This window comes from Lepidochelys kempii, chromosome 6, assembly GCF_965140285.1.
Source record: "Lepidochelys kempii isolate rLepKem1 chromosome 6, rLepKem1.hap1, whole genome shotgun sequence".
NCBI lineage: Eukaryota > Metazoa > Chordata > Testudines > Cheloniidae > Lepidochelys > Lepidochelys kempii.
In genome coordinates, this window is record NC_136385.1 from 15,690,265 (window position 1) to 15,710,804 (window position 20,540).

At 51.8% G+C, this 20,540-nt stretch overlaps 1 protein-coding gene across 1 annotated transcript; it reads left to right on the plus strand.

Moving 5' to 3' along the window:
- The first annotated feature begins 3,143 nt into the window (after window positions 1-3,143).
- LOC140913237 (zona pellucida sperm-binding protein 1) lies at window positions 3,144-13,905 on the plus strand. The gene is made up of 12 exons (XM_073349268.2): window positions 3,144-3,348; window positions 5,041-5,162; window positions 5,332-5,830; window positions 7,018-7,191; window positions 8,014-8,198; window positions 8,285-8,382; window positions 11,087-11,214; window positions 11,308-11,497; window positions 11,586-11,736; window positions 11,948-12,032; window positions 13,068-13,193; window positions 13,766-13,905. The coding sequence occupies exons 1-12, from the start codon at window positions 3,162-3,164 to the stop codon at window positions 13,903-13,905; spliced, it is 2,085 nt and encodes a 694-aa protein (XP_073205369.2). The 5' UTR covers window positions 3,144-3,161.
- Window positions 13,906-20,540: the final 6,635 nt, after the last annotated feature.

The following is a 20,540-nucleotide window of genomic DNA, read 5'->3' on the forward strand; positions in this document are numbered from 1 at the left end:
TAACACCACTGTTTTCTGGACCTCCAGGGTTTTGCCCACAGATCCCCCTACTCAGCACTGAGGAGGCCTGATCCTTCCAAAGGTATGACATGTAATGTTAGGTCTCAGCAGCTGTCCCTTATGGGGTTGGTGATGGGATAAAGTACCAGGGTGACTAGGGGCCAGGACTACACCTGTACGGAGATGACGATGTCACCCGCATGAGGGGAGCTTGGGGATCTGTTGCTCTCTAGGGGCTGGTTCACATGGATGTTAATGAGTGTGCTACAGCCACTCCCTAGAGATGGTTAGTCCTTTTCGTTCAGAATCGCCTGGTTTTTGCTCTGAAGATCATGGAGTTTAAATCTCAGTGTGGGCCCAAGCAGGAGCAGTTAAAATTGCAAGCCAGAGATTGACATACAGGGCAAGGGGGTGCAGAGCAGTGGGACAGAAGACCAGACTAGCAGCATGTGTGTAGGTCAGAGTTAAGAGTACAAGCAGAGCTGTGGGGGAGGCGTGTTTGGCAGCTGTTAGCATCAGGCTCAGGGGCCCGTTCTCCATTCCCCAGTCACAGGAGCAGTTTCTCTACACACCTTGCCTGCCCTGCCGCAAAGATAAAGCATCTTTGAGTGAGTTTTACATTCCTCCCCCGATGCCCCCCCGCCCCAGTGTTCACAACACAACAGGGAAGTAGGGAAGAAGCAGAGACGGAGTTACCAACTCTCATCATGTTATTGTGAGTGATGCAATACTTTGTGCTTTTCTTAAAGCTCCAGCTCCTGGAGTCAGGTGAACATACAAGAACATCAGCTTTCCTTTTAAAAAAAGGGTTTGAGCCTCATCTTTTTGTTTTATGTTTGTATGACACCTGGCCCAATGGGGTCCTGCTCCATGACTGGAGCTCTTAAGCACTGCAGGAATACAAATACATAATAACTGTAGAGACAGAGAAGCTTCAAAGCATGACCTCCGCAGATTCAAAAGCCAGAAAAGCATTTTAAAATAGCCACAAATTTGTTATTTTTAAAATCTCATGATTTTTAAGGGAAGCTCAGGAGTTTGGGGGGACTCATGATTTTTGAGCGCTCAGGGTTGGCAATATTCTCAGCAGTGAGAAGGGCAGAAAGAGCGAGGGAGATGAGACGGGGAGCCCCAACCCCAAAGAGCCAAAAATCAAGAGATTGCTGCAAAAATCATGAGATTTTTCACACAAAAAATACACTTGAGCGGTTTTTTTCATAGGTTCATGGATTTTCAGGCCAGAAGGGACCCTTAGATCAAACAATCTGTCCTCCAGCAGATCACAGACCAGAGAATGTCACCTTTTACCTCTGCATGGAGCCCGATAACTTGTGTCTAAGTAAAGCGTCTTCCAGACAGGCCGCCTGTGGGCTGGTCTACACTAGAAAGTTAGGTTGACCCAGGTGTGTCCCTCAGGGCTGTGAAAAATTCACCCTCCTGAGAGACGTTAATCCAACCTCTCTCCCAGGGTAGATGCCATGAGCTCACTGGAAGAACTCTGCCATCGTCCTACCTCTCGGAGCGGTGGATTTACGACAGCGTTGCTGCAGTATGTTTCAGCACTACAGGGCAGCACTGCAGCTGTGTAGACATAGCCTGATTGAGACTCCATCACTTCCAGTGGTCGTCTGTTCCAAGGGTTAGTCACCCTTCAAAATGTGTGCCTTACGTCTACCTTAGATTTGGCCATGGACGGTGGGTGAACCACAGGCTTGGGGAGGCTAGCCCCTGGCCCGGCCCGGCCCACCCTTCAGCCTGAGGCCCCACCCCAAAGCCCAGAATCCCTCCCTTCCACGGCTACCAGCCCCCCCTTCCAATCCCGGGTTGCCCAAGCACCACCAGCCCCAAAGCGCCAGGGCACACACACCCACCCAGAGCACCAGACAGGCTGCCCCATCAGCCCCGCAGCACTGGGTGGGTGGGCTGCTCCCCAGCACCAGACCACTGGGTGGGCGTCGGGCAGCCCTCCTTTTCCCCCCAGCCCTGGAGAACTGGGTGGTGCGGCCCCAGCCACCCCAAGTCCTAGCCGCCCTAGCCCCAGCCCCAGCCCAGCAGGCTTCCCGGAAGAGGAGCAGGCTGCTTGCCTGGGCTGGGGCCAACTACCAGCAGCAGAAGGAGGGGGCCTTGGGCAGAGCATGGGCAGGGCCACGCGGGGCTCTTTGCGGAGGTACAGCCTCCCCAGGCTATTGTACGCATCGTCCATGGATTTGGCTGGCTCCAACTTCCAACCGCTGGATCTTGTTCTACCCTTCTCCACTCGATTAAAGAGCCCTTTAATAGCCAGTCTTTTCGCCCTATGAATGTACTTGGGCACTGTACTTGAGCTACTTCTTGATCTCCTTTTCGATAACCTAAACTGACTGAGCACTGAGAATCTCTTGCTAGCCGGCACTTCTTCCAGCCGGCAAATTGCATTTGTGACTCTTCTCTGTATCCACTCCAGTTTTTCAATTACCTAATCCCACAGAACAAGAAAGAAAAAGGCCTCATTCAATACCATGGCCACCTACACACTGATTCGACCTTGTGCCTGCCCGCCCGCTTCGAATCATAGAATATCAGGCTTGGAAGGGACCTCAAGAGGTCATCTAGTCCAACCCCCTGCTCAGAGCAGGACCAATCCCCAACTAAATCATCCGATCCCAGAAGGATACACTGACTAGACCCCTCGATTCCAGGCAACTTGGCCTTCTGATTTTTGGGGCACTTGGGGTGTGCTTGAGCCCTGTTTTTAAGCTTTTCTCTGCAACTGTGCGGGCAAGAAACTTATTTTTCTTTTGAATGCACACTGAGGTTCTCAGCTAGTTCCTTGTTTCCAGGAGATGGGGCTTGAAATAAAACATCAGTTACCATGGGACTTGCAATAAAATCCTGAGAGCTGGCAACACTGAAAAGGTAGCGTAACAGGAGGCTTCAATGGGAGGGGGGTCTTAGGGCTGAAGGGTTCGATGGTTATGTTTCCCTTTCACCCTGAGCTTTGCACTTTTCATCCGGCCCCTCCCCACCACCAGGCAGCTCCCCAGGTGCTGCCTCTCTGCTCATCTGATTCACACCCCGCCCCCTCCCCACCACTCACTCACCCTACAAAGCCCCGCTCCCACAGCCTCTCCCCTTATGAGAAGTGGCTGCTAGACAGGGCTTCTTTCTTAGCATCTTCAGCCATGGGGCTGGCCTGTAGGTATTTTGTGGGCTTAGTGCTGCTCTGGTCCCTAAGGATAGCCCTTGGGCAGGGGGACTTCCACAGGATCAGTTTCTCTGTCTTGCAACATGAGTATGACTGTGGAGACTATGGGATGCAGCTGCTGGTCTTTCCCAGCCAGGGCCGCACCGTCCGCTTCAAAGTTGTGGGTAAGTAGCTGCCTGGCTGCTTCATGAGAAAGCTAAGAAGCCTCCTGCTCGTCTGCCCTCTTAGACATGCAGGAGGGTTTTATGGGTCTCTTGTGGAAACCTCTTACTTCTACAGTATGTAATGAGAGCTTTAGGAAGGGAACAAGAAGGTCCTACTCTAGTGCTTTTTGGTGGCCTGGCTGTTGCCCTCAAATCTTGAGTACCCTGGTCTCCTGAAGTGAGAGTCTGTGGCTTCTGTCCCCTGGAGAAAAGACTGGAGATAGCCCTAACCGTTGAATCCAGGTAGCAAAGTCTTTCCTCACAACAGCCTGCTGACCGTGACCCACAAAATAGCAGAGGGTAAAGAGGGAACCCTGCTGGGGGGAGACTGTAAAAGGACATACCAAAATGTGGCTGGGTATCCCAAGCTCTGGTGTAACTCGGCCCTTTGAGCTCCAGACGCCTGGATCCTGCGCCCTCTGTGGGTGATCACCTCCCTGTTGTCATGCCCAAGCATGGGATGGCCTGGCCTGGCCTGGCTCGGCCACTCTCAGCCCTCCTTGTTAGGGGGCTTATTCCTTCACCCACTTACTTCCCTGGTCCTTCTCGCATGAACAGAGAGCAACAATACCCGAAGTCCAAAGATGCAAACAATTCAAAGTTTATTGGGGGGAACTTCCAGCAAGCATGATTGCAGTTTCCTTCCTTAGTGTCCGCCTTCCCAGCTCTGACACCACAGAGCCTTACACCTGTGTCCCTGTTCCCATTCCTGCCCATAGCCAAACATGATTCCAATTTCCGCACCCCTGTTCCCATCCCCTCCCACCCACGCCCACTCACTTCCTTATTGACTACAGATTATATAGTCAAACTTGAGTTCTGCTTAGCTATACCTTAACCAATCATTTTCCTGAAATGTAACTAACCAATCCTAACATATTGGTACATGATTATGTGCCCGATTATATCCCACCACCTTAATGAGTTTACACCCAGCAAAATTAATTATACAGCAGACAGAAACAATCACAGAACCAGACAGAGATTATACAGACAGACAAACAATAGGAAAGTGGGAACTATAAATGACAAAACAATACAGAAGTGAGGATTTCACATCCCAGCTATTGATGAGTGAGTGCTTGCCAGACAGGATGCTATCAAACTAAGTTTCCTTTTACATTTTCTAGGCACTTCCCTTTCTCTGGAGGTGATAGGAATACAATCCTGTCCTGATAGTGCCTAACAGCCCAATAGCACCTTATTTCAATGTGATTAGTTTGGAATGTGAGGATGTGACCGTTCACTTCCCAGCTTATGGCTGCCTCTGTTGCTTAGCCAAAGGCCTTAGCCTAAGAACAGGGCCTCAGACTGTCACAGTAAGAGAAGGCCCTTACACCAGCAGACAGTGATTTTGATTCTTTCTCTTATACCTCTAGAACTAGCCAAGTGATAAGAATACACCTAAATACTGAGAGTATAGGCCTTTACAGACAGGCCTGAACATCTATATCCTAACACTCCTGGCTCTAGGTCAGACTTGGTAAATGACGGCCGTCCTGTATCTTTGGAGCTGCTTCCCACCATGCTAAACTCCACTAAACTGAAGGATGTGACAAACCACAGTCGCTGTTCCAAACATGGCTACTTGGCTAAGCTTCATCAAGGGCTTTAACTCTTCCTTACCCACGACCTGTATGACTCTCTCCACAGATGAGTTTGGGACACCCTTCGAAGTTACCAACTGCTCCATTTGTCTCCATTGGGTCACATCTGGCGAGCAAGGAGCGATGATCTTCTCAGCTGGCTACAATGGCTGTCATGTGCAGAAGAAGGTGAGGGGGGTTGGCACACCTCACCCCAGTGTACCTGAGCAACAACAGAAGCTGGAGATGGGTCCATACCTGCAGTCACAGCAGCCTGTGCAGCTGGGGGGCGCTGCGCTTAGCGCCTACAGAGTCTGTTAGGCCACAATACGGACTGATTGGTGTCTCTTCATTGCAGGATGGGCGTAACCACCTGCAAGTCCGAGTGGAGGAACTGCTGAGCGCCAGGGCCGTCGCTGCCACCTATGATGTGAACATGACCTGCCCCAAGCCCACTGAACGTGACTTAACCCCAGAGGAGACCATGCGCTACGTGCCCCAGCCGCAGCCGGGCCTGGTGCGCCCGGTGCCCCAGCCGCAGCCGGGCCTGGTGCGCCCGGTGCCCCAGCCGCAGCCGGGCCTGGTGCGCCCGGTGCCCCAGCCGCAGCCGGGCCTGGTGCGCCCGGTGCCCCAGCCGCAGCCGGGCCTGGTGCGCCCGGTGCCCCAGCCGCAGCCGGGCCTGGTGCGCCCGGTGCCCCAGCCGCAGCCGGGCCTGGTGCGCCCGGTGCCCCAGCCGCAGCCGGGCCTGGTGCGCCCGGTGCCCCAGCCGCAGCCGGGCCTGGTGCGCCCGGTGCCCCAGCCGCAGCCGGGCCTGGTGCGCCCGGTGCCCCTATTATATCCTCCACCAAGCAACATAGGTGTGTGGGGGTGTCTGTGACCTCTAACTGGTTTGAGTGCATGTGGGTCCCCTCTAATGGAAGGTTTCATGCTCCACTCCTGACTCCTGTGGTGGCCTTCAGAGGAGCTGAACCTTGTCTCTTGCTTGTGGCTGCCATGTTAGAGCTGGTGTTGACAGTGTTGTAAGCCATAATCAAAAATGAGATTCGTTTAGAAATCATGCTCTTCCCCCACCCGCCCCCAGTTTATTTGAAGGGGAAGGGGTGGCTATTTGCCTTCTGGTTTTTCAAAGTTTAGGGGGAAGGCACTTGCTTCCAAAGTCTGAGCTTCTTTGGCTCAAAATCCAGTCACACATGCACCAATGTGTCCTTGCCATTGGCTGCTCAGAGGGGCTTCCCCTGTTCCTCCAGTATCCCAGGGTTTGGGATCTGATGTTGTATCCCTTCATATCTCACCCCCACATCTGCTTGCAATCTGTCTCCTTCACACACACACAACCCAAGTGTCTCTCACAGGCTCTTCTCAGCTCTTAGTCCCTCACTCTCCTAGAGTCCTGTCTAGCCCTCCCCCTAAACCAGAGTGGCATCCACTTTGCCTGTAGGTACAGCTTCAGTCTCATGAAAGAAATTCGCAGCCATGTTTATGAGGGACACTTTCCTCTGATCGGCTATGGGGAAATGGTGGCCAACCTGCTAGCTTCTGCCCCATCGTCCGTAAAGGGAGATGGTGACTTCAATAAAGGAAAAATTCATAGAGCAGGCGTCTGCTCACTATTTCATGAGATGGCTAGAGAAACCCACCTCAGAACTGCTAAGTGATAAATTACAGTTGACCACACTGCTGGCTGTGTTGAGGGGGCTGTAGGGTTTAGGTGGGGGCTCTCCTCTGACACAGCAGCAGATCAGGAGCCTGAATTTCCAAGTGACATGTTAAGCCTGCTATCAGAGAAGGGCAACATGCTACATCTGGAGGACAGGGGTGGGGATCTGAGCACAATGCTGTCTGAGGTGGTATGTGGTTTGGGGTTATGGTTGTGGGGGGCAGGGTGAGCTGGGATGGAGGACCACTGTGGGAGCTCTTGCAGCCCTTTGGGGAAGGGGAGGAGGGTTGGACTGGTGTTGAGGTCAGCCACTTGTCCAGAGGTCACTACAGATCTTAAAAAGTCTCTGGGGAAGGGTCTCTCGTGATCTCTTTAGAGGCTCTCTAGCTCTCCTTAATCCACACCCTGCTGTTCTAGGGGCGCATCTCACAGAGGAGCAGTGCCGTGTGGTGGCTGGGAAGATGCCCTGTGCGGATGCCCCAGGCCAAGCTGCTTGCTTCCAGGCTGGCTGCTGTTATGATGAGACTGACCTCACCACTCCCTGCTACTTTGGCAACACAGGTGGGAGACCTGCCCTCATGTCAGTTTATGGAGCCTTTTGTCATCTCTGTCCTGGGAAGCTTGGTGACACACCGTACGTCTCAGATGAGTTTGGTCACCACCTACTAGCATGGTGAACTAGACTTGGATGCAATGTCTTTGTAACTCTCACCCTAGCCTGCAGCTGGCATCAGTTGTGTACAAAGGGGTTCCTTCCTACATCACGGTCTCTCCTCAGTTGCCTAATGCCTGGCAGATCTTGAGAGCCAACACCAAATGTGTGGTGGCAGAGGAAGACCCCTCAGACGGTACAGGCTGGTGCTCCATCATCAGATTGATGGATAACTCTGCCGGCTTGTGTCTCGTTCCTGCACAACATGAGCTGCAATCATGCTGTCTCAGACAAACCCACTTACCCCCATGGGGCTTCATTTGATAGATTCCAAAGCCAGAAGGGACCATTGTGATCATTAGTCTGTCTGATTTCCTGTATAACACAAGCTATAGGATTTCCCTGAAATAATTCCTCCAGCAGATCTCTTGGCAGACATCCAGTCTTGCCTTGTCAGTGATGGAGAATCCACCATGACCCTGGACAAACCATTCCAAGAGTTAACTACCCTCGCTCTCAGATCTACACCTTATTTAAATACTTAGACTGTAATCAAGTCACCCCTTAACCTTCTCTCTGTCTAAAGAGACAGAATTTGGTCACTACAAGGCCTGTTTTCTAATATTTCTCATGGCTCTTCTCCAATCTATCATCCTGAGTGTGGCATGGAACTCTTGCCCAATTCCTCTACCAGGAACATCTATACTTAATCCTGCTCCTTTGTGTTGCAGTCACTGTTCAGTGCCTCCTGGATGGTCACTTTGTTCTGGTGGTCTCCAGGGACATGTCTGATCACCCCATCATCCTGGAGAGTGTCCGGCTAGCCTATGCCCAGGCAGGGTGTGACCCCATCAGGATGACTGAGGCTTTTGTGATCTTCCGCTTCCCCCTCATGCAGTGCGGCACCACAGTCCAGGTGAGGGGACACCCACGGGAAGCCAGGGTGAGTGCTCTGCTCAGGGGTTTGGGGGACTAACCTGCCCCATGTCTCCACTCTTCCAGGTGATCCATGACAAACTGATCTATGAGAACCAGCTGATCTCTGGCATCGACATCCGGACTGGGCCGGACGGCTCCATCACCCGGGACAGCACCTTCATGTAAGTTGGCCTGCTCTGTTGACTAGCAAGGAAGTGATGGTGAGCAGTCTTCAGCCCTTCCACAGTGGAAGCGTGAGGCCAGATCCTTTCCCCTGGCAAAGATCTGATCCATCAATTTTCCAGCAGCCTCTCCTGACCACCAAAGGACTTAGGGGATGTTCTACAGGTATGGATTCCCTGCAGTCACAGACATCCCCTTTTCTGAGTGGGGGAATGCACCTGATCCCTAATGGGGCATGGGGCAAAATCTTGCTTTGTGAAGGGAAGGACACTCTGTGCAGCTGACTGTCCAAGAGTCAGGGTTTTACGTTGTCTGATCAAATGCCAACATTGGTCAGCCTCACCTCAGTCCCTGGAAAAATCCTGCAGCAGGTTGTCAAGGAATCCATTCTGAAGCACTCGGAGGAGAGGAAGGTGATCAGGACCAGCCAAAATGGATTCACCAAGGGCAAGTCGTGCCTGACCAACCTGATTGCTTTTTATGATGAGAACTGGCTCTGCGCATGTGGGGAAAGCGGTGGACATGATATACCTTGACTCTAACAAAGTTTGTTACAGTCTCCCACAGTGTTCTTGACAGCAAGTTAAAGAAGTAGGGGCTGGATGAATGAATTAAAGGTGGCTCGAAAGCTGGCTAGATCATCAAGGTCAACGGGTAGCAATCAACAGCTCTGTCTAGTTGGCAGCTGGTATCAAGCGGCATGCCCCAGGCGTCTGTCCTGGGGTTGGTTTTGTTCATTATCATTAATGATCTGGATGATGGGATGGCTTGCTGAGGGTGTAAGTTAATGGATAACACTAAGTTGGGGGGAGAGATCTAGAAAAATTGAAAATTGGGCTAAAAGAAATCTGAGCTTCAATAAGGACGAGTGCAGAGTCCTGCACTTAGGAGGGAAGAATCCCATTCACTGGTACAGGCTGGGGACCGACTGGCTAAGCAGCAGTTCTACAGACAAGGACCTGGGGATTACAGTGTACGAGCAGCTGGCTACGAATGAATAGTGGGCCCTTCTTGCCAAGAAAGCTACTGGTATATTGGGGTGCATTAGTAGGAGCATTGCCAGCAGATGGAGGGAAGTGATTCCCCTCTCACCAGCAGTGGTGAAGCCCATCCGGAGTACTGTGTCCAGTTTTGGGCCCTCACCAACAGAAAGGATGTGGAAAAATTTGGAGATTGCCCAGCAGAGGGCAACAAAAATGATTAGGGGGCTGGGGCACATAATTTATGAGGAGAGGCTGAGGGACCTGGGCTTATTTAGTCTGCAGAAGAGACAAGTGAGGGGGGATTTGATAGCAGCCTTCAACTACCTGAAGGGGTTCCAAGGAGGATGGAGCTTGGCTGTTCTCGGTGATGGCAGATGACCGAACAAGGAGCAATGGTCTCAAGCTGCAGTGGTGGAGGTCTAGGATGGCTATTGGGGACGGGACTATCCCTCTAGGAGGGTGGTGAAGCACTGGAATGGGTTACCTAGGGAAGTGGCAGAATCTCCATCCTTAGAGGTTCTGAATACCTGGCTTGACCAAGCCCTGGCTGGGATGATTTAGTTGGGGTTGGTCCCGCTTTGAGCAGCAGGTTGGACTAGCTGACCACCTGAGGGCTCTTCCAATCCTAATCTTATGATTGTAAATGCCACTTGCTGTGCGATCTCCAATGACAAGTAGGCACAGCCAGCCTGACCCGAGAAGGGCTCCATGGGGCCACCCTGAGGGACTAATAACTCCCTACAGGGTTGGTAGAAAGAAAGCTTGATGTAGGGACTGTTGCCCCCTTACTAACATTCAGTGAGGTGTACTGGTTGGCTAGCTCCCAGTACTAAAAGGGGAAGGATCTCTGGGAAATCAGGACCCTGAGAGTGACAGTCCCCAGGAACAATGGGGAGAGGCCAATGCTCCAGGTCAGCCTGACTGACAGGGTGGGCAGGCTAATCAGAGTCAGGAGGCCAGGGAGGTCCTGTCCTCCATGTGAGCTGGATTTGCCTGGGTCACAGAGTCAGGTCATGTGTTTCCTTTAACCTTTCCCATGTTTCCTTCTTTCTAAAATAGTTGATTAGATAACTTCCATACAAGGTAAAGCAAATGCAATGCTCATGGTTCAGAAGTGCCCAGTGCAGAGAGTACCCCGGAGTGGGGACACCCTAGCCCCAGTCCTAGGTGACCACAGCAGGGTTGGGGGTCGAGCCCCCTCTCCCCCCCCTCCCCCCAAGAATCCTGGGCCTAGCCTTGTTGGGGTTACGAGAACTCTGCCAGACAGGAGAGTGGAGGGGAGCCCTGAAGGGCAGGGAGGCCACTGGATAAAGGAAGTGGGAGCGAGGACTCGGATCCTTTCGCTAGCCCACTTCACCGGGGTAGTGCAGAAGCCAGGAAAGTTCCCCACAAGAGCAGGACTATTCCCCTGCTTACATTGAGAATGCTGCCAAAAGAGATGTGAGGACAAGTAAGCAGGTGCTTCTAGCCTGTCTGAGAAGGCCCCCATGTGGCCGTGCTCAGACACTCCTGCTGAGTCCCTGAGTTGGAGGGAAGAACATCTGAGTTGCTAAAAGGGTTGATCCACTAGCATCCTTGGATGTCTCCCATCCAAGTACTGATAGGGCCTGATCCTGCTTGTCTCGAGCACTAATAAGGTCACTGCCAGACACCACGTGGCCTCAAGCTGAAGTCACAGAGCATCAGCCCCTGTCTCCTCCCTCTGCTCTCTCCTGTGCAGCCTCCATGCTCGCTGCATCTACAATGCCAGTGACTTTCTGCCAGTCCAGGTCGAGGTCTTCTTGCCCCCCACACCTGCTCCAGTCACCCAGGCAGGACCCCTCCGGCTTGAGCTGCGCATCGCCACAGGTAGGTGACCCCTCACTCCAGCACGGAGATCCCATCCCCCTGAAGGACCACAGGTGTCTCAGCTCTGCTCTCCTCCTACCCTCTCCCCCACAGACCCGAGCTACAGATCCTATCTCTCAGAGAGAGACTACCCTGTGGTGAAGGTGCTCAGGGACCCTGTCTACATGGAGGTTCGCATCCTGCACAGAACAGACCCGTCCCTGGTTCTGGTTCTGCACCAGTGCTGGGCCACCCCAAGCGCTAACCCCCTGCAGCAGCCGCAGTGGCCCATCCTGGTGGACGGGTGAGTGGCTGGGATGGAGGGGGAGCATGGCTTGGGGAGGAGGAAGGCGGTTTCCTTGGTCCACCCTTCTCTCATGTCTTGCTCCCAGGTGCCCGTTCCTGGGAGACAACTACAGAACCCAGCTTGTGCCCGTGGGCCCTGCCTCATCTGAGCTGCCCTTCCCGACTCACCACCAGCGCTTCGTCCTCTCCACTTTTGCCTTTGTGGACTCCGCCTCCCAGGTGGCACTTGAGGGAGAGGTGAGAAGGGGCCCACATATAAAGCGGGTGAGGAGGGGGAAGTCGGAGTGCAGGGGCAGGAGCTCCTATTTTAGTCAGGTCCTGACCTCCTCAGTCTCTGCTGAGGCGCTGCACATGCAGAACCAAACCGATAGCTGTGGATCTACTTCCTGCCTCCTACCAGCACTGGCCAGTCACTCACTAACTCCATTCTCACTTGTGTGGATTTTAGGTGTACATTTACTGTAGCGCCTCAGCTTGCTACCCCTCCCGGCTGGAGCCCTGCAGGACCCTGTGCCCATCAGGAGCTGCTACAAGTAAGTCGGAGTGGTCTGAAATCCATGTGGGTTTCTACAAGCTCCCATCCCAAATACCAGAGGACTCATAGTGAACAGAGATCTGCCTGTCCTGCTATATCAGAGGTGGGCAAACTACCACCCACAGGACCATCCTGCCCAGCCCCTGAGTTCCCGGCCGGGGAGGCAAGCCCCCAGCCCCTCCTGTGCTGTCCCTCTCCCTCGCAGCCTCAGCACGCCTCCAGCACTCTGCTCCGGTAGGAGCTGTGAGCTCCCACTGCTCTGAGCAGCATCATAAGGGGGTTGGGATTGGAGAAGGGGCAGAGGGTGTCAGGGGGCAGTCGGGACAGGGGCTGGTTGGATTGGGCAGAGGTTCGGGGGGGCAGTCAGGGGGCATTGGATAGTCATTGGAGTCCAGCAGGGGCTGTCAGGGAGCGGGGGGTTGGATAGGGGTGTGGTCCCATTGGGCAGTTAGGGGCAGGGGTCCTGGGAGGGGGCAGTCAGGAGACAAGGAGTTGGGGGGCAGAGGGGGTTTCTGAGGTGGGCAGTCGGGGGGCAGGAATTGGGAGGGAGCCAGGCTCTTTGGGGAGGCACAGCCTTCCCTACCTGGCCCTCCATATAGTTTTACAGTGCTAATGTGGCCCTCAGGCCAAAAAGTTTGCCCAGCCCTGTGCTATACACTGACTGCAAGGCGTTCAGCCCAGCTCGTTATGTACCTCTACCATGTCCTGTAGCGCTAGCTAGGGTATGATGGGCTAACACGAAGAGGTAAATGGCCTAATCTCCTACAACTGCCCTATGTAGGAGACAATACTAGAAATTGCCTCTGGAGAGTGGAGTGTCTGCTGCTCCTGATGAAATGGCCTTTCTTCCCAACTTCTCCCACACTTCAAATAAGCAATTCAGGAAGATCTAATACCTGGTACCACAACCTGTCAGGAGGCCTGTAAGGACTCATGGTTGAGTCCATGGTGACGCTGCATTTCATCACGATGGGCCCTCTGGTTGTGAGTGCGCTGGACAGACAGCTCCCTAACTCTCCATTCCATCTGCCAGGAGGCCGCCGGTTCCTGGATATCAACAATGGGACAGGAGAGCCCCAGGACCTGGTGAGTTCTCCTGGCCCTGTGATCTTCCAGGAGAGCCCTGAGCCGTGGAGAGAGCACGTCTATGAGAACAAGGGTGAGGTTTCTGTTAAACCCTAGTAGGACAACTGGCATCTTGCACAGTAACCTGGAATACAGCAAGTCAATGCTGTCTAGGGGGTTCTAATATAAATGTTCATGGGGGGAGGGGGGCTACATGCAGAAGTCACTCCTTGATGATCCATATGTAAGCTAATGCTGGCTGACACCATACCTGTGAGTGCTTCCTATGAGTGGGCCAATGTTGGGTTATATCCTTATCCTATGGACATTCATAGGATGTCTCAAAAACCAGCAAACTTGGGGGAAGCGGGGGGGACACTATGGCACCTCAATGGTGACTTGTATGCCCTGAGCCTCTGTGGCACTCAATGCACTGGGGCTAGCATTGCCTCTGCCCTCTATTGGATGGCTATCAATGGGATGGTGGTGCTGGCTCACAGTCTAAAAAGTGAGTTGACAATTCAAGTATCTTTCTGATGAAGGCTGGCCTAAGTGGTAGGGGGAGCACCACTGGGGCAGGGAAGTCTAGGTGTCATCTCCACACTTTAGACCCTACAGAAATCTGGATTGTCTTAACCTCTCCTCCTCCTCCTCCTCCTCCTTCAGACCCTGTCTCCAGACTAGACCTGACCCTGGTGCTTCTGGCCATGCTTTCATTGGTGGCTGTGGCTTCTCTCGTTACTGTGACACTACTCCATAGGAGAAGCAGCTGGATGACAAGGTCCCAAATCTTCCATGGCAGATGACTGTAAAATAAGGGAGAGGAGCAGAAATAAAATCTCTGGAGTGCACTAATGTCTTGTGGTAGCGTGTGTCCCTCTAGGGGAGGGAACAGCAGTTGTTGAGGCCAGGGGTCTGCTACTAGCCTTGTAGCTCTTCCCCATTCAGCAGCAGAACAGACCTCTCTGCAGGGATAGACACCAGAATAGGATGTGGCATAGAGGACAGGAAGAAGACTGCAAGCTAGCACTAGACAAGGTAAATCAAATGGCTTTCTCTCACTCCTGGGGTCCTATCTGGGGGGAGAGGAAGCCACTCAGCCGAACTAGGGACTTTTTGATTAACTTTACTGTGAATAGCTGGATTCTAACTCCCCTGGGCACGCAATAAGAACTACTGGCGCTTGCCAGTCTCACATGAAGTCCATGTGAGCCAGCTGGGGGACACGCCTAAGTCTGGTAACTAGAAACCCTTGTGTCTTCTGTGGGGGCTGTGGCAGGAGGTGGAGAAGATTTCCCCATTGTGTTAGTGACTGGGAAACCTGATGCTTCAAGACCTTAAGCATCCTGCCTGAGAGCTGGGATCTGCCCCATAACTGGTATCTCCTGCTTCTTGACCCTTAAGCTATATCTCTGGGGCACTCCAAAGCATGGCTGTAGTGCGCACACACAGACCCAAGTGAGCTAGCTTTCATCAAGCTAGTTGAAATAACGGTAGTGGAAGCATGGCCTATACAAGACTAGCTGGGACTCTGGGTCGTACTCCAGTGGGTAGCCTGTGCTGCTGTTGCTCTACTGCTTGATCTGGCTAGGCCAAAGCTACCTCGGCTACATCTACGCACTCACCTCTGTCTACACGGCAATCTACCCTTCTCCATTTGCATTAGTTTCCTTCCATCTCGCCTGGGGAAACTACAGCCCTCCAGCTCCTCTCCAAATCCCCTTCCAACAGCTAAAATCCTCTCCCACTGCTCCTACCACATCAACACCCTCCACCTACTGTAGAACCCACAGGGACTGTCACGCTAACGTGGTGTAACTGTTCTAACCCCTCTACTACCATCTTCTAGGGTAGCCTACTGTGGGACCGGATCCTGCAAACACTTAATGTGCAGGTGGTAATGACTTCACGCATGCATGGAGTTAAGCACGTGCTGAGGGCTGGCCAAGCAACACAAACTGTTCATTAAATGTCAATGTTCATCCTGCAGTAGGCAAAACCAATGCCTCAAAACTCTTCATGGAAAAAGCAGAAAGGCATGTGTATCCAAGAAATGCATGGGCACTCGCCTGAGATCTAGGAGACATTGGTTTGAGTCCCTGCTCTGCCTGACTGGGTGCACGTGTGTACTCCTGCATCCCAAAATGGAGTGTTGCAAGGTCAGAGTCTTGGACTGTAAGAAGATGGCAGCAGGGATCATGCTTTTTGTTACTCTCTGCAAAAAGCATTGTGTGATGGCTTGGCACAATAATGAATGGAAGCCTGGTGGTTTATAGGCACGAGACAATGAATTTGCCATTTGCTAAGATTTCAAAGTAGTATAAAGATCGTGCTGTAGTTGTAAAGGCCGTTGCTTCTGTGCTTAAATCATGTACTTGGAGACTAACCATGAGAATTATTGCTGAAAGCTGGGCACTTATCTCCTAGAAGCAACAGAGAAGGAGAGAGACTTGGGTGTATTACTTGATCACAGGATCGCTCTGAGATTTCACTCTGATGCAGCTGGCAACAAGGCTAACCCAGTCATGGGATACTCGGGTGAGGTATTTCCAGTAGAGAGCGGGAAGTGCTAGTACCATTATACAAGGCACTGGTGAGACCTCATCTGGAATACTGTGTGCAATTCTGGTCTCCCATGTGTAAGATGAATTCAAACTGGACCAGATATGGAGAAGGGCTACTAGTATATCCAGAGAAATGGATAACCTCACTTAGGAGAGGAGACTGAAATACTTTCATTTAGCCTAACCAAAAGAAGGCTGAGGAGAGATAGATGACTGCTCTCTCTAAATGCATCAGAGGGATTACTATCAGAGAGGAATTAACATAAGCACCAACGTGGACACAAGAACAAATGGATATAAACTGGCCATAAGCAAGTCTAGGCTTTAGATTAGACAAAAGTTTCTCTATCAGAGGAGTGAGATTCTGGAGCAACCTTTGAAAGGGAGTGGGGGGGCGGTAAAAAGCGTAACTGGCGTCAAGACTGAGCTTGATAAGTTTATGGAGGGGAGGGTAGGATGAGACTGCCTACAATGGCACACGAGCGCTCTGTGACTGCGAGCTGCAAAGATCTCCAAGGGCTGGTTTAAAGGACACCAGATGGGGAGGGCTCTGAGTTACTATAGAGAATTCTTTCCCCAAGGTATCTAGCTGGTGGGTCTTGCTCACATGTTCAGGGTCTCACTGATCACCATTTTGGGGATTGGGAAGTAATTTCCCCCATGTCAGAGACCCTGTCGGTGGGGGTTTGCCGTCCTCTCCAGCACCGGTCACGGGTCACTTGCAGGTTTAAACTAATGTAAATGTGGGGATTCTGTTTAGTTTTGTCTTTATATCATTATTTGAGGACATCGCTAACTCAGACAGAGGTCATGGGTCTATTGCAGGAGTGGGTGGGTGAGGTTCTGTAGCCTGTAATGTGCAGGGGCTCAGACTACTCAGGAGCTCAGGTCCCTTCTGGCCTTAAAGTCTGTGACAGAAGAGAGGGGGTTCCCTGAAAGCTCAATAGTGGCAGCGGACAGCCAACTATAAGCAGTAACGCAACACTGGAGATACAAGTTGCATGCAGCTGGATGGGTGCCTGTGACTTTCCTTCTACCAGCTAAATGATGTGACAATGCAGTCAGCATAGACAATCCTGCACATGAAAGACTTGGTATCATCTTGGCACAGAAGTAAGACATATAATTGCCTTAGGGTACCAGAAACAATCCAAAGGGAGTGGTGCAAGCTACAATGTTTGAATGAGGATTGCCAGCACTGATCTGTGCCAGGATAGAACAATAGCAATAAGCTGTTTCCTCCAACAACTCAATGGTGTATTTAAATGATGCAAAACTGGGGGTCAATACTGGCTGATGGGCAGTTATGGGGGTGGGGGGGCAGCAGTGTGCTTTCCAGGACTACAGTGATGGAAGGGGAAGGCTTAGCTAACCAAACTACCCTGGAGCCAATACAATAGGATGGCAGCAGAAGAACAAGTTTCAGACACAAGGGTGTAAGTTCTGTATTTCTGCTACTGCTCCCTATAAAAATCTTTAAACGGAAAAACCTGGCCATCCCTAATTCTAAAGGCAGGGTGAAGAAGAAGGGAGGCCTCAGTAGTCTACTGAAAGGCCAGTTCTGAAGATGTGTAAAATGTCATTGCGTGGGGTTTCTTCCAGACACTGAAGGTGAGGGATGATTTTCCTGTGACAGAAAAGGTCTGCTTCAAAGTCCATGGGAATCCTTCCATTGACTTCTGGGGCAGAGACACCAGACAGGAGAGAGTTGGAGGAGAGGATGAAACTTCTCCACTTAGGGGAAAAGTGCTGAGTATGATAGAAAAATGGCCAAATGTTTCTCCTGCTGAAGTAGGGAGACTTGGGCCTGGTCTACAGTACGCAGTTATTTCAGAATTAGGCGAGTTACCTCGAAATAAAACTGGTTCCATCCACACGACCAAACCAGTTTTTTCAATTTAAAGGGCTCTTTACTCCGATTTCTGTACTCCACCTTGGCAAGTGGAGTAACACTAAAACTGAGATCGCAGTTCCGGGTTAGAGGTACTGTGGACGCAATTTGACAATATTAGCCTCCAGGAGCTATCCCAGAATGCTCCCTTGTGACCGCTCCGGACAACTCTCTGAACTCCAATGCACGAGCCAGGTAGACAGTAAAAGCCCCTGGAACTTTTGAATTTCCTGTTTGGTCACCATCAGCACAGTCCACCAGCACAGGAGACCGTGCAGAGTCCACCATCTCAAGAGACCACGCAGTCCAGGATTCGCAGACAAGCTCCAGCTTGGTCTGAACGGGAGGTACTGGATCTCATTGCATGTTGGGGAGACGAATCTCTTCTGGCACAACTATGTTCCAAAAAAAGGAACGCAAATACGTACATTAAACTCTCCACTGCCATGACGGAAAGAGGCTACTCCAGGGAAACAGAACAGTGTCGTACAAAAAAAATCAAGGAGCTGCAAGCTGAATTCTGTTGCCCGGCCGCATGTGATGGCTTACTCACACCAAAGTGGCAAGCACTTCAGTCTGAGAGGCAAAATGAGACCTTGTACAGAAAGAACACGTGCTGTGTATTATGAATTGCCTGTTTCACTGAGAAACAGCGTCCCCTTTGTTCTCTAAACTGTATCTTTTAAAATACTACCCTCCCTTTTTCTTCTCCTGCAGCAGGCGCAAATGTTTCAATGCAGCCCCTATCTACTCCGTCCCAGATTAGAAGGTGGAAAAATGAACTCGGGACAACGATTGCTGAGCTCTTGCAGTCCTCCCGCATTGATAGGGCCCAGTTGAGTGTATGGAGGCAAACAATTGCAGAGTCGTGTAAAGCGTTACATGAATATGAAGAGAGGAAGGACGTGGGCGATGAGAGCAGGCAGGATGCTATGGTCAAGCTCATGGGGGAGCAAACTGATATGCTCCGCTGTATGGTGGATCTAATGCGGGAAAGGCAGCAAGACCATAGACTGCCACTGCAGCCCCTGGATAACCGCCCTCCCTCCTCCCCAAGTTCGATAGCCTCCTCACCCAGATGCCCAAGAACATGGCGGGGGGGAGGGAGGGAGGCTGCGGGGACCAACACAATCAACCCCAGAGGATTGCACAAGCAGCAGAAAGCTGGCATATCCTAAATTTTGATTTGGTTTCTGGACTAGTCCTTCCCTCCTCCTCGTCCACCCCCCTAACCCAATACCCCCCTCTAGCTTCTGATTTCTCTCAATGTTTTGTGCAACAACCAATACAGAACGGTTTTTAAACAATTGTGACTTTATTTCCTTTCATATATATATATGGGGGGGGGCAGGTAACTTTAAGAGAAACAACAACTCCTCTCACAGCGTACCCTGGCCAGTCATGAAACTGGCTTTCAAAGCTTCTCTGATCTGCAGCGCGCCCTGCTGCGCTCTTCTAATCGCCCTGTTGTCTGGCTGTGTGAAACTTGTCGCCAGGCAAGTTGCCTCAACCTCCCACCCCGCCATAAATGTCTCCCCCTTACTCTCACAGATATTGTGGAGCACACAACAAGCAGCAATTACAATTGGAATATTGGTTGTGCTGAGATCTAACCGAGTCAGTAAACTACACCAGCGTGCTTTCAAACGTCCAAATGCACATTCTGCCACCTTTCTGCACTTGCTCAGCCTAGAGTTGAACTGCTCCTTACTACTGTCCAGGGTGCCTATGTACGGCTTCATGAGCCATGGCATTTAGGGGTAGTCTGGGTCCCCCAAGATAACTATAGGCATTTCAACATCCCCAACAGTAATTTTCGGTCTGGGAAGTAAGTTCCTTCCTGCAGCTGTTCAAACAGACCAGAGTTCCTGAAGATGCGAGTGTCATGCACCTTTCCAGGTCATCCCACATTGATGTCAGTGAAACGTTCCTTGTGATCCACCAGTGCTTGCAGCACCATGGAAAAGTACCCCTTGCGGTTTATGTACTGGCTGCCCTGATGTTCCAGGGCGAAGATGGGGATATGTGTTCCGTCTATTGCCCGCCGCACTTAGGGAATCCCAGCGCATTAAAGCCATCCACAATGGTCTGCACGTTTCCCAAAGTCACTCGCCTTGATAGCAGCTGGTCATTGATTGCATTGGCTACTTGCAGCACAGCAGCCCCCACAGTAGATTTCCCCACTCCAAACTGATTCCCGACTGACCGGTACCTGTCGGGCATTGCAAGCTTCCACAGGGCTATGGCCACTTGCTTCTCAACTGTGAGGGCTGCTCTCATTTTGGTGTCTTTCCGCTTCAGGGCAGGGGACAGCAAGTCACAAAGTTCCATGAAAGTGGCCTTACGCATATGAAAGTTTCGCAGCCACTGGGAATCATCCCATACCTGCAACACTATGCGGTCCCACCAGTCTGTGCTTGTTTCCTGGGCCCAGAATCGGCGTTCCACCGCATGAACCTGCCCCATTAGCACCATGATCTCCCAATCGCCACATGCCATGCCATCTGTGTCCGTGTCCTCATCAGTATAGTAATCATGCTGTCATCACTTCCTTGACCAGTCTTGCAGGTACTGCACATACTGCTGGATAATGCATGAGGTATTTACAATGGTCAAAATGCAGCAGAGATCTGATCGGGCTCCATGGCTATGGTGCTCGCATGGGTAATCCTGGAAAAGGGGTGCGAAACGCAGGAGAGCAGAGTGGCAGCGGAAGCTGTGCTGTTTGGGTCACGGTAGCCGAACAAAGACTGACAATGGTTGTCTTCTGTGGCTTTCACAGAGGTGGGAGCCCAGGACAGACAACATGGAGAAGCTTGCAAGCGTGGCAATAGCGGGAGAGCAGAGTTGGCGGCAGAAGCTGTGTTGCTCGATTCACAATGGCCGAGCAGAGTTGAGTTGGAGAGGTGGATTCATCGTAGCAGGAGAGCAGCGGTGCACCGTCTGCTGAAAGCAGTATGGCGTCTGCATGCCAAAAAGGGGCGAA

What these genes read in the sequence shown, in the direction of transcription:
- LOC140913237 (XM_073349268.2), top strand. Translation starts at nt 3,162, where the DNA reads ATGGGGCTGGCCTGTAGGTATTTTGTGGGCTTAGTGCTGCTCTGGTCC. An exon ending in CGTCCGCTTCAAAGTTGTGG is followed by an intron (nt 3,349 to 5,040) that starts GTAAGTAGCTGC and finishes CTCTCTCCACAG; the next exon opens with ATGAGTTTGGGACACCCTTC. An exon ending in AGTGCGGCACCACAGTCCAG is followed by an intron (nt 8,199 to 8,284) that starts GTGAGGGGACAC and finishes CCACTCTTCCAG; the next exon opens with GTGATCCATGACAAACTGAT.